This window comes from Anolis sagrei, chromosome 3 (assembly GCF_037176765.1).
Source record: "Anolis sagrei isolate rAnoSag1 chromosome 3, rAnoSag1.mat, whole genome shotgun sequence".
Taxonomy (NCBI): Eukaryota; Metazoa; Chordata; class Lepidosauria; order Squamata; family Dactyloidae; genus Anolis; species Anolis sagrei.
This window is the reverse complement of record NC_090023.1, coordinates 27,795,862-27,809,877: the sequence shown is the minus strand read 5'-3', so window position 1 is coordinate 27,809,877 and position 14,016 is coordinate 27,795,862. Positions and strand designations below refer to the sequence as shown.

General features: G+C 40.9%; 1 protein-coding gene across 1 annotated transcript; it reads right to left on the bottom strand.

The window, feature by feature from the left end:
- Positions 1 to 2,736: 2,736 nt before the first annotated feature.
- On the bottom strand, positions 2,737 to 10,277 carry LOC137096705 (protein mono-ADP-ribosyltransferase PARP4-like). Its single transcript, XM_067466561.1, has 5 exons — positions 9,857 to 10,277; positions 7,423 to 7,545; positions 6,116 to 6,218; positions 4,826 to 4,955; positions 2,737 to 3,819 (listed from the first exon to the last, which is right to left on the bottom strand). The coding sequence occupies exons 1-5, from the start codon at positions 10,175 to 10,177 to the stop codon at positions 3,681 to 3,683; spliced, it is 816 nt and encodes a 271-aa protein (XP_067322662.1). The 5' UTR covers positions 10,178 to 10,277; the 3' UTR covers positions 2,737 to 3,680.
- Between the last annotated feature and the right edge of the window lie 3,739 nt (positions 10,278 to 14,016).

Below are 14,016 nucleotides of genomic sequence, written 5' to 3'. Positions count from 1 at the left end.
TCTTAAGAAATGGGGCTACAAAGTGGAATCCACGACATGCGAGTGTGGAGAAGAGCAAACCACTGACCACCTGCTGCAATGCAACCTGAGCCCTGCCACATGCACAAGGGAGGACCTTCTTGCAGCAACACCAGAAGCACTCCAAGTGGCCAGATACTGGTCAAAGGACATTTAATCAACTACCAAACTCACAATTTTCGTATTTTGTCTGGTTTTTTTTTTGGTTTTTTTGCTTTGTTCTATTAGAAATGTAATATAATCGACTGGTTGCACTGACACGATAAATAAATAAACCATCTCCCCAAGGGACTCGGTGTGGCTTACATGAGGCCGAGCCCACAGTACATCAATAAACAAAAGCAATATCAAAACAATACAATTAATATAAATCACATAACAAAAAATAAACAATAAATCAACAGTAACAATCTAACAGTAAATAAACATCAAAAACATCTTTAATCATATTTCTCATCATTATTTTTAAATTTCCATTACAACTTATGCTACATATAACTCTATCACACATCTTTTATCCACTTGTACATATTGTTTTTCTTTAAGGATTTGAACTTCACAACCTCTGAGGATGCCTGCCATAGATGCAGGCGAAACGTCAGGAGAGAATGCTTCTGGAACATGACTAGACAGCCTGGAACATTTTGTTGTTCATTCGTTCAGTCGTTTCCAAGATTCCATCTGAACATTAGGAAGACCTTCCTGACTGTGAGAGCTGTTCAGCAGTGGAACTCTCTGCCCCGGAGTGTGGTAGAGGCTCCTTCTTTGGAGGCTTTTAAACAGAGGCTGGATGGCCATCTGTCAGGGGTGCTTTGTATGCAATATTCATCCTTCTTGGCAGGGGGTTGGACTGGATGGTCCATGAGGTCTCTTCCAACTCTATGATTCTATGATTCTTTGTGACTTCATGGACCAGCCCACGCCAGAGCTCCCTGTCAGTCGTCACCACCCCCAGCTCCTTCAAGGTCAATCCAGTCACTTCAAGGATACCATCCATCCATCTTGCCCTTGGTCAGCCCCTCTTCCTTTTTCCTTCCATTTCCCCAGCATCATTGTCTTCTCTAAGCTTTCCTTTCTTCTCATGATGTGGCCAAAGTACTTCATCTTGGCCTCTACTATTCTTCTCTCCAATGAGCAGTCAGGCTTTATTTCTTGAAGTATGGACTGGTTGGATCTTCTCGGTGTCCAAGGCACTCACAGAACTGGAACATTATATCAACCCAGATTTGAACTTCAATGCACTCTACATGGGGCTTCCCTTGAAAACGGCCCGGAAACTCCAACTGGTCCAACGTTCGGCAGCCAGACTAGTAACTAGGGCGAATTACAGAGGGCAGTCTACCCCCCTGTTTAAGGAGCCCCATTGGCTGCTGTTCATCTTCCAGTCCCAATTCAAGGTGCAGGTGATCACCCATAAAGCTCTGAACGGTTTGGGATGCGCCTACCTTCGTGACTGCATCTCCTACCATAAACCTGCACAATCTCTTCGATCCTCTGGGTAGGTCCTCCTTTTGCCCCTTCCTCCATCGCAAGTACAACTTGTGGGGATGAGGGAGAGAGCCTTCTCCTCTGTGGCCCCTTGGCTTTGGAACTTGCTACCTGGGGAGATTATTTATTTATTTATTGATTTCAAACATTTGTACCCCACCCTTCCCACATGGGGGAGAGACAGGGAATTATGGGATCATTCCAACCTGGTATTCTTGGTAAAACTATGAATTCCTTGGTTTTGAACCATCTTTTACAGAGTCCTGGGGGGGGGGGGGTCACCTCAGATATCAATAATAATAATAATAATAATAATAATAATCTTTATTTATACCCTGCCACCATCTCCCCAAAGGGGACTCGGGACAGCTATTATGAGGCCAAGCCCAAAAATACAACACAACAAAATAAAATAAAATATTAATAAAATAAAAAACTCTCCCTCTTTTTCCCCCCAGCCCTCTTCCCACTATTCCCACTCGTAGGGAAACCCCTTCACCCTTCCTTTCTTAGTTAATTCTCTTCTCCACCCCCAAATTCCTTTACTCTTTCCCACTGAATTCCCAATCTTAAGAGGGTTTTTTTCCTTTTTTCTCTCCCCCCCCTTTTCACCCTCCTCTCTTCCCCCTAAAAATTCAATAAAATATTTTTAGAAATAAAATAAAATACAAAACAACAAAAAAATTACATCACAATAAGATACATAAAGTAACAAAATAAAACAAACACTTGCAAAATAATATAATGAAACAAATAGAACACAATGGGTGGGCCAAATATTCAAGATAAAAATGCTCTTCCCTCCTCCTTTACAAATATGCCTTTTTCATTGTTTTCTCATCCAGAGTTTTATCATTTTATGCCGTACATTTGGCCTGCCCACTGTGTTTGATTTTTTACTTTGTTATTTTGCACTGTTTTATTTTATGTGTATGTTTTATTTATTTTATTGTGATGTTATTTTTGCTGTATTTATTTTGCTGTAATGTATCACCGGGCTTGGCCTCATGTAAGCCGCTCCGAGTCCCCTTTGGGGAGATGGAATTAGTGTGTGATGTGATGGACTCTGATGCCAGAAACCCTTAGCCATAGAAACCTCTTGGCAAGTCACACTCAGCCTCAAGGGAAGGCAAATGCAAATCTTACCAGGAAAATCCCAAGAGAGCTTTGCCTCACCATCAGTTGGAAAAGACATGCTTGGCAACATCACACTACCAGAAGGAGGATGAGTTTTATGAACAAGAAGCATTTTTATTGAATTGGCTTTTACCAAAAATGTGTTTTTTCAAAAATGACACCATCCATGAGCAAACAGAACATTTGCCACTTCCATTTCTTGACACCTTAGTTGAATATTTATTGGCGATAGATGATACTATAGAGCAAATGAAGCAATTATACTATTCAGACTATTTCTGGACTATGATGCCTCTTACATTTCATTACTGTTACCTAGAAACTGTAATATTGCTTGTTTACATTTTCCCACTTACAAATGATGTGTAACAACTAATGTGATTGAAAGTTTAATCAAAACATTAAAATAATAAAACTAATCCAAACCAGTAAAATCATCAAAATCATTACAATTATCAAAACTATATGACAATATACAGGCAGTCCCTAAGTTACGAACAAGATAGGGTTGTTCTTAGGTTGAATTTGTATGTGTCAGAACCAGTAAATTTTAAGTGTAACTCCAGCCAGATAGATAGATAGATAGATAGATAGATAGATAGGCGAACTTTGGATAGCATAGGGAAGGATTAACACCCCTGTGGTATTGTTTTGTGATCTGTGCCACTGTTCAGAAGATTTCATCTCACTTTCTGTCCCTGTGATCATTGCATTTTGAATAATTTGGCTTGTTGTGGAAACAAAGATTGGTGGGAAAGCTTCCATGGAAACACCTATACCTCATGATAAGTCTTTCAGGAGTGGGTTTCCCTTCCTAGGAGTAAATTTCTCTCACTTCCTGTTGTCTGTCCCCTATTCTTAACTATGAGACATTTGTAAGTCATATGTTTGTAATTTGAGGACGGCCTATATAGATATGAACGGAAAATCTTAAGTGAATATTTGCATGTTTTTGGTTATGTGTGAGGAAATAGATTATAGTGCCAGGTTCTCAGTAGCCAAAATGTGACATTTAATATTAGAGCAGAGGTAATGGTCTAATCTGTATCAATACGCAGTAGTTTTTTAGTGGCAGAATCCCAGTCTTCCCCAAGTTCAAGCCGCTGGCAAATAACTGGAAATTCTAGCTCAGTTCTTCTTGCCCATTCAGTAGCTTTTTTTACCGGAACAAGTGCCCTGTGAGCAGTGACAAAGACAAAAACATGGGTTAGAAAGCAGCAATGTGGCCACAAAATTCATGTGGCAATGATTTTTTCTCTTGGCTAAGCCAGACCAAGATTTAATGGGCTTCAGGTTACAGGAGGGTAGATTTATAACAACAACAACAAAATAACAGTTTATTTATATTCTGCCCTATCTCCCCAAGGGGACTGAGGGTGGATCACAGTACACATACATGGCAAACATTCCATGCTGTTTTGGATAGATAGGACAGAGAAAGACAGAACAGAAAGGAGGTATGTTGTGTCGACATCCAGCTTTATTTTTTGGCGCCTTTGGAGGCTGTGCTCGAATCCAGCCACAGGGGGGTGCTGTCACTCCATCCTTTGTGACATAGAGCCATCGGGACTTTCTCCTTCTCCTGGGCATTTTCTGATCTTTTTCTTTATACCTCCTCCGCTTGTTTTAGTGGCACCTAATTTCTCTACTTACAATTAAAGCTGTTTTCGAACTGCTTAAGTCAAGGGTCCTCAAACTATGGTCTGGGGGCCAGATATGGCCCTCCAAGGTCATTTACCTGGCCCTCGCTCAGGGTCAACCTACGTTTGAAACAACTTGAAAGCACACAATAACAACAACAATCCTATCTCATCAGCCAAAAGCGGGCCCACACTTCTCATTGAAATACAAATAAGTTATATTTGTTAAAATTGTTCTTCATTTTAATTATTGTGTTGTTTTTAAGCATGTGTTTCTTTGCACTCCAAATAAGATATGTGCATAGGAATTTATTCATGTTTTTTTTTTTCAAATTATAATCTGGCCCTCCAACAGTTTGAGGGACTGTGACCTGGCCCTCTGTTTAAAATGTTTGAGGACCCCTAGCATAAGTAAACAGTAAGCTGGGCTGACAGTCAAGAGCTCATACCGATTTCAGCTGAATATTAGGAAAATGTCTTAATATATTAGGTACATATTTAGTGCAGTCCCATCAAAATCAACAGGACTTCCAAAAACATACCATGATGGAGGAGAGTCACCGAGTTTTGTTAGAGATTTGAAGGTGAGATCTTGTAATTGCTTGAAACGCACAGCCTGGAGCACCAGAAGTGTGGCAATCAACCGCAACAGCTTCTCTTTTCCCTTTGGCCCTAGATGAATGAAATAACACAGCACACAATAACAGAATAGTGTTATTACTATCCAGTAGTACAAATTTGTTGGATATCTGAATGCAGGTACTGTATAATTTTAATTGCTGTTGTTATGTGTCCTAAAACCAACTCTGACTAATGGGGATCCTATAATAATGTTTATTTATTGGCAATATTTATTCAGAGGTACTTTGCCATTGCCTTCCTCTAAGGCTGAGTGAGTATAGACTTACTTAGCCTTACAGTAAGTTTCTATATTTGAATGCGTATTTGAATTCTGCTCTCCCAAAGACGCCTGTTGAAACACCAAAGATCCATATCATCATCATCATCATCATCATCAACATCATCTTTATTTATACCCTGCCACCATCTCCCCAGAGGGGACTTGGGGCAGCTTGCATGAGGCCAAGCCCGGTAATACAATTACAACATAATAAGTACAGAACGGCAAAAATAACATCACAATAAAATAAACAAAACATAAGAATACTTATTATAGAACAGCAAAAGAATACCAACGCAAAACTATTATCTTAATTGAGTTTCTGTGAGTTATCCAGGCTGTATTGGCTATGTTCCAGAAGCATTCTCTCTTGACGTTTCGCCAACATCTATGGCAGGCATCCTCAGAGGTTGTGAGGTCTGTTGGAAATTACGCAAGTAGGGTTTATGTATCTGTGGAGTGTCCAGGGTGGGAGAAAGAACTCTTGTCTGCTCGAGGCAAGTGTGAATGTTGCAATTGGCCACCTTGGTTAGCATTGAGTGGTCTTGCAGCTTCAAAGCCTGGCTAGTTGCTGCCTGGGGGATCCTTTGTTGGGAGGTGTTAGGTGGCCCTGGTTGATTCTTGCCTGGAATTTCCCTGTTTTTTGAGTGTTGCTCTTCATTTACTGTCCTGATTTTAGAGTTTTTTAAATACTGGTAACTAGATTTTGTTCATTTTCATGATTTTCTCCTTTTTGTTGAAATTGTTCACATGCTTGTGGAAAACTCACAGCAACCCAGTGATTCCAGCCACAAAAGCTTTAGACAACATATTATCTTAATTCTTTTAAAGATATCAATAGACATGTTTGGTAAATGGGACGGCAAATTTTGGCTCTCTTATGTAGAAGAGACCAAATTGTAACAACATCAACAATAAAATAATGTCTTACCTAGTGACTGAATTCCTTTCTTGGCCAGTGTTACATTGACTAAATGATCAACATCAAGATCGAAAAGCAACCCAAGATCAATGGTTAACTCCCAAAAACCATCCTGCAAAATAAAACATCTCCCTCAAAATAATTCAAACAAAAAAATCTCCACAAATGTATTCAAAGAACCATCCTAACACTTTCAATATCCTTTTCATTTTGGAAAAGAACATTTACTAGTTTACCAATCATTCAACTATACTGTTTTCTTTGTCGCAGGAACAAAATTGGCAACTTTTACTTCTGCTTGCAATATTGGGTTGCGAAATTTCCTCAATACACTTTTTCTTTTTAAAAAATGTAAATGGATATTTTAAGCAATGCAACAATGTAGTAATTTGTGGTTATGGCTATTAATAGCTGTAATCAGATTATTTAGTTGGCTCTACCATGGTAAAATAATACATTATTTTTTCTTTACTTTTTCTTTGATTTCAGTTTGAATTGGAAAGTCAGAGTCCTTTTGTGTCTTAATGTTTGTGTCCCAGTTTTAGTTGAGTTTCATTTATATATTTCTATGTATTATTAAATATTTCTATCTTTCTCTCCCGTCCCCATTTTCTTTCTTTTTTCCTATTTCTTTTCTATTACTGTATATACTCGAGTATAAGCTGAGTTTTTCAGCCCTTTTTAAAGGCTGAAAATGCCCCCCTCAGCTTATACATGAGTTGAAGTTATTTATTTTACTCTGTTGTTGTTGTTGTTGTTACATTTATTATTTTACTCTCTTTATTATTATGACATTTATTATTTTACTCTATTTATTATTACATTTATTATTTTACTCTATTTATTATTATTGCATTTATTATTTTCCTCTCTTTATTATTAATAATACATTTTTATTTTACTTTATATTATTTCATTTATTATTTTACTCTATTATTATGACATTTATTATTTTACTCTCTTTACTATTACTGGAAGGATACGTAAGTACATTTACATTGAAGGAGGTTACAATAATGGTTTAATCTTAGAGTTTTATGGAAATATTCAAAAACATTTAACCTACTGATGCCTCAATTAATGTAATTTTATTGGTATCTGTTTTTATTATGAAATTTACCTGTAGCTGCTGCATTTCCCACCCTCGGCTTATACTCGAGTCAATACATTTTCCCAGTTTTTTGAGGTAAAATTAGATGCCTCAGGTTATATTCAGGTTGGCTTATACTTGAGTATATACAGTACTTTGGTTGTGAATTATACTGCTTATGTTAAAAATAATAAATAAAAAATTAACAGAAAATGGACTTTCTTACCTCATTCTGGAGCTGAAAAAGCCGAGGCCAGAATATAACATCTAACTGCTTATTTTCACAGAAGATCTTCCTTTTCATCATTGGTTTTGATTGCTTCTTCTTCTTCTTCTTCAAATGATCATCCTTGAAAGAAAACCAAACAAAAGTAAATAAAGGATTTTCCCCCCCAGATCTAGTCTTCAAAGGGCAGCAGTTCTGTATAATTACAATTAGCCTTAGATCATGATGACATGGTGGCAACAGTCTTGGACAGAAATGGCTCCCAAAGTGACTCATTTAAGACGGAATCAGGTGTCCAACAGGGATGTGTTATTGCCCCAACCTTATTCTCCATCTTCATCGCTATGATACTTCATCTTGTTGATGGGAAGCTTCCCACCGGAGCAGAAATCATCTATCGGACAGATGGCAAGCTGTTTAACCTCAGCAAACTGAAAGCCAAAACCAAGGTTACAACAGCTTCTGTTGTAGAACTCGAGTATGCTGATGACATCGTCGTCTGTGCGCATTCAGAAGAAGGCCTACAAGCCACTCTAAACACCTTTGCAGAAGCATACAAGAAGCTCAGCCTGTCATTGAACATCGAGAAAACCAAAGTGCTCTTCCAGCAGTCACCAGCCAACCCCTCTCCAATGCCAGAGATACAGCTTAATGGTGTAACATTAGAAAATGTTGACCATTTCTGCTACCTCGGCAGCCACCTCTCCACAAAAGTCAGCATTGACACTGAAATAAAACACTGCCTGAGCTCTGCAAGTGCAGCATTTTTCTGAATGAAGTAGAGAGTGTTTGAGGACCAGTACATCCATAGGGATGCCAAGCCGCTTGTTTATAAAGCTATTATCCTCCCAACCCTGCTATATGCCTGCGAAATGTGGACAGTACAGACGTCACACTCAACTCCTGGAATGATGCCATCAGCGCTGCCTCCGAAAAATTCTGCAAATTTCTTGGAAAGACAAGTGGACAAATGTCAGTGTGCTGGAAGACGCAAAGACCATGAGCATTGAAGCGATGGTCCTCCACTATCAACCCCGCTGGACCGGCCACGTTGTCTGAATGCCTGATCACCGTCTCCCAAAGTAGTTACTATTCTCCAAACTCAAGAATGGAAAACAGAATGTTGGTGGGCAGGAAAGGAGATTTAAATATGGGCTCAAAGCCAACCTTAAAAACTCTGTCATAGACACTGAAAACTGGGAAGCCCTGGCCCTTGAGCGCTCCAGCTGGAGGTCAGCTGTGATCAGCAGTGCTGTAGAATTTGAAGAGGCACGAATGGAGGAAGGCGCATCAAGCCAACCCTGACCGAGACTGCCTTCCACCTGGAAACCAATGCCCTCACTGAAGGAGAAGATGAAGATCAAGAATAGGGCTCCACAGTCACCTACGGACTCATCAGTACACTGATCTTGGAAGACTATCCTACTCGGACAACGAGGGATCGCCTAAGTAAGTAAGCAAGCAAAGTAAGTAAGGTTGACTAACAGGTGGGCGGTTTGAACTCGGGAAGCAAGGTTAACTTTCTGTCTGTTGAGCTCTAGCTTCTCATGTGGGACATGAGAGAAGCCTCCCACAAGGATGGTAAAACATCAATCATCCAGGCATCCCCTGGGCAACATCCTTGCAGACAGCCAATTCTCTCACAGCAGAAGCAACTTGCAGTTTCTCAAGTCGCTTCTGACACAAAAAAAATCTATACTTATATGTAAAAAAAAACTATACTTATATGGACAATTGATAAAAAATGATATCCTGTGGACTCAACACAGAGAGAAACCTACATTCTATCTACTACAGAACTCTAATAAGAAATGTGCCTGTATAGTGAATTAATACAAGACGTTTGTGAGTAAACAAGATATGTTATTTTTCAAAGAAGACTTTTTTTTATCTTTGAGTGCATATTTTAGCTAAGAGGTTTCAAGGGAGTGTATATCTTTTGGGCAATTGCAACTGCAAATTCTGCTTCAAAGAAACAGCCATCCTCTGCAAACCAAATATATTTTTGCAGTAGCATGTCTTTATCCCTGGCAGTTTAAAGACATGGTTCTTCAGTTTAATAGCTGAGTTACCTGCGTGCCATTACACAAATGCTTATAAATATCACTTATTCAAAGAGTTGACTTCTAACAAGGTCATGCTTTTCTTGACTAGTGGTTTTCAAAAGGTGGTCGCCACACATTCATGGAGATTCACATTTGCCAAACGGATGTGACATCATTTTTACCTTTTCAATAAGGTGCAGTTATTTACAATAGTTATGGAATTTCCAATAAGTGAGACTCATGATTTCTGAAATACAGTTCTCTAAAAAGGGCAAATGTGTTTGGAAAAAAACCTTAGTTTTTAAATCTGTTTTACTATTTGCATACTTATAATGAGTTCTAATTGAAAAATAATATACAAAGTAGGGAAGACACACTCTGTGACAAACCTTGGGTGCAGGTTCTTTTTCAGCTCTCTCTTTTCCCATTTCGAGAACAGCTTCGTGCTGCACCATTTCCAGCTCTAAAACTTGCTCTGACGCTGCTTCAGGAGCATGTTTAAGATGAAAGTACTTTTTGTGTTTGGGTAGATGTTGGCTCTGATAATTTTGCAAATCCCTTTTACTCTGAGTTGTCTTGGGCGATTCAAAAAACTGTGAGACTTCCTGAGAACCATGAGGCTGAGCAGAACCAAAGAGGCCACTACTTTGTAGTGCGAAATGTGGCTGGCTGAAAAGTTGTGGAGGAGGAGGAGGAAAGCTCTGACGCATAGGTGCTGCATTAGCGTGGGAAGCAGGCGGCAAGCTGGCAGCACCAAATCCAAATGTTCCGGCACCTCTGGGCTGAGCAGACGGCTGTGGATAAAACAAATATTATTCTTTTCGATACAGACTGGATTTATACACAACCTTCTGTATTACAAACCATAATGCTAAAGCTAGTTAGGAATGCCCCTCAAACACTCTTGGCCGTATCAACAGAGCTACATGAATAAACAAAGTTTGTGCCGTATGACACAAAGGCCACCTCAGACTCAAGAGTGAAGGAAATCTGGACCCTCCTCAGAGGATTTATTGTGGGGGCTGTCCTTGTTTCAAGGCAGCTGTCCAATGGGCTTGCCTGCAAATGACACCAAATCACAATGTGCAGTTTGGCAAAAAATATGAGGGATGCATCTATAGAATGCAGTTTGAGATCACTTTAGCTGTTGGTGTCCAAACTATAAATCGCATGATTGCCATGGGTCAATGCTATGGAATCATGCCATTTGTAGTTAAGTGAGACATCCACACTCTTTGGCAGAGACGGTTAAAGACCCTGCAAAACAACAACTACCATAGCCAACAAATATTGGAGCAGTGGAAATCCCCCATTACTACTATATCTCTTCTTTCTGTATGTTTGGACATCTGGTCAAGGAAGGCTTCATCCAGTTCTTCCGTCTGGCTTGGCTGTCTGTAGTAGTCCCCCACAATTACATCTTTTACAGTGCTTGTTCCCTTAATTCTTATCCAGATGCTTTCAACCTGGTTTCCAGGATTGAAGCCTTGTATCTCTTCACATGTGTAAATATTTTTTTTACATATAATGCTACTCTGCCCCCTCTCCTGTTTGGTCTATTTCTCTGAAATAGGTTATATCCCTTCATTGCTACATTCCAATTGTAGCACTCACCCCACCAGGTTTCAATTATGCCTATTACATCGTAACTGTTTTGTTGTGCTAGGAGTTCCAGTTCATCTTGTTTATTTCCCATGATCTGGGCATTAGTAAAGCAGTGGTTTCCAACCTTTGGGCCTCCAGGTGTTTTGGACTTCAGCTCCCACAGTTCTTAACAGCTGGTAAGATGGCTGGGATTTCTGGGAGTTGAAGTCCAAAACACCTGGAGGCCCAAAGGTTGGGAACCACTGGTGTAAAGACATCTAAGCCCATGGGACATTCCCCTGGTCCATCCAACTCCAAACTGCACCAGGATGTAGAATGGGTAATGGCAGCTTTATGTGGCAAACTAAGGATTTCTCTTCTAATGAAATGCCCCCCCCCCCCCCCACTACCAGTCTACATTTTTCTAGCATTACAGAGATGTGGTACTGGACATCTTTCATAGCCAAGGATTCTTATATTTGATAAGCATTCACATTCTTCTGCTAACTTTGTCTACTTTTTTCTTTGGATGTCTAAACTGTATTTCTATGTTTTAAGTAATAGCAATGTTAGAATTTTGGAGACTGGAGGAAAAACTTCACAGGAGGCAGGATTCTAATTTGGGAGGCAATATTCACATTTTGCCCCAGATGTATTTAAACTTCTGTTTCATACACACACAATGACACACAATCTGAAAAAAATGTGGAACCAAAGAGATTTTTGATATTTCTACATAATTTACTTTTTTGGTGTATTTTGGAATAGCTGTTTTTGCATTTCCATAGTGAAGGTGGCATAGCAGGTTAAACTGCTGAGTTGCTGAACTTGCTGACCAAAAGGTCAGCAGTTCGAATCCAGGGAGCGGGATGAGCTCCCTCTGTTAGCCCCAGCTTCTGCCAACCTAGCAGTTCAAAAATGTACACATGTGAGTAGATCAATAGGTACCGCTTCTGCGGGAAGGTAACAGTGCTCCATGCAGTCATGCCGGCTACCTGACCTTGGAGGTGTCTACGGACAACACTGGCTCTTCAGCTTAGAAATGGAGATGAGCACCACCCCCAGAGTCAGACACGACTAGACTTAATGTCACAGGGAAACTTTTACCTTTTATAGCAAACTAGCTTGGGGACCTGAAGCTGTCCGGGTTATTAGAGAAAGTGGGTTATTAGAGAAAATGGAGATTCTGTATGCCAAGTTTGGTCTTTATTGGTGATTGGATGATGGTTGCATTGTTTTCAGGAAGCGAGTGAAGGTACTTGAAGTCCCATCATCCATGGTCCACCCTCCTCCAAACTGCAGCAGAATATAGAGTCAGTCATGGGGGCTCTGTGTGCCAAGTTTGGTCTTGATCAGTCATTAGATGAGGGTCGCAGTGGTTTCAGTAATTGAGTGAAGGTACTGCAAGTCCCATCATCCATGGTCCATCCCCCTTAGAACTGCATCAGGATGTAGAATGGGTCATGAGTACTCTGTGTGCCAAGTTTGGACCTGGTCTATGATTTGTAGGGGCTACAATGTTCTGTGGGAAGTGAATCGGGTGAAGGTACTGCAAATCCCATCATTTGTGGCCCATCCTGCCCTAAACTGCACCAGGTTGTAAAGTGGGCCATTGGGCCTCTGTGTGCCAAGTTTGGTCCTGATCCATCCTTGGTGTGGGCCACAGTGTTCTAAGGAAGTGAGTTAAAGTATTGCAAGTCCCGTCATCCATGGTCCATCCTCCCTCAAACCAGGATGTTGAGTGGGTCTTGAGGGGGGGGGGTGTCTGTGTGCCAGGTTTGGTCTTGTTCTGTCATGTTGGGGGCCACAAGGTGTTTTGGACTTCAACTCCAATCATTCCTGACAGCTTCAGGCACCTTTCCTATTCCCTGTGCTACCTCAGAATGTTGAGAGTGGCCAATCAGAGACCATATGCAAATTGTACCACAGTGGCAGCCAATCAGAACGCTGCCACATACACCTCCCGTCCTCCGCATACAAACACTGACTTTTATTATATACATAGATAGATAGATAGATAGATAGATAGATAGATAGATAGATGAGGACGGGGGGGGGAAAGGGGCTAGTCATATAAACAGTGCCTGCCCAGCCCCCAATCAATAAGTCTCATTCACCTCTGCCAGAAAACTGATGGGAGAAAAAAGGTCCCTTCATAAAACACCCTGCCAACACACATTTCACCCTTGTAGCAACGTTGCTGTGCAGGAAGGCAAAAATCTTCCCCAATCTTCCAGTGAGTCTTTTTCATCCCCTCTGGGCTGGATACAGGCAGCACCCAAAGGGGGTTCCTCTGTACTTGAAGCCCAAATCAGATACCAAAATCTGTGGATCTCAAGCCCCATTATATACAATGATGCAGTGAAATGGTATCCCTTACATACAATAGCAAACAACTCAAATGAGTGCTACAGAGGTGGTCCACGCCTTAGTCACCTCCAGATTGGATTACTGTAATGCACTCTACATGGGGGCCGCCCTTGAAGATGGCTCGGAAATTTCAATTGGTCCAGTGGGCAGCAGCCAGGTTAATTACTGGGGCGACTTACAGGGAGCGGTCAACCCCCCTGTTTAAGGAGCTCCATTGGCAGCCGTTCATTTTCCGATCCCAATTCAAGGTGCAGGTTTTGACCTACAAAGCCCTGAACGGTTTGGGACCCGCACCTGCGTGATCGCATTTCTGTGTACGAACCCGCACAATCTCTTCATTCATCTGGGGAGGCCCTGCTCTCGCTCCCACCTCCCTCGCAGGCACGATTGGTGGGGATGAAGGAGAGGGCCTTCTCCATGGTTGCCCCTCGACTCTGGAACCCACTCCCCAAGGATATTAGACAAGCCCCCACATTGGCAATCTTTAGGAGGAGCCTGAAAACGTGGCTGTTCCAGTGTGCCTTCCCTGAATAAAGGAAACAATTCCCTGCAAAATATCCTGAGAAGCACTTTAATTACCCGTTGGGCTGCTCTC

Excerpts from the sequence above, each read along its gene's own strand:
- LOC137096705 (XM_067466561.1), bottom strand. The coding sequence starts at position 10,177 with ATGCGTCAGAGCTTTCCTCCTCCTCCTCCACAACTTTTCAGCCAGCCA. Across the intron at positions 4,956-6,115 it reads GAAAGGAATTCAGTCACTAG|GGCCAAAGGGAAAAGAGAAG; the intron begins GTAAGACATTAT and ends TCATTCATCTAG. Across the intron at positions 3,820-4,825 it reads GGTGACTCTCCTCCATCATG|GGCACTTGTTCCGGTAAAAA; the intron begins GTATGTTTTTGG and ends CACTGCTCACAG.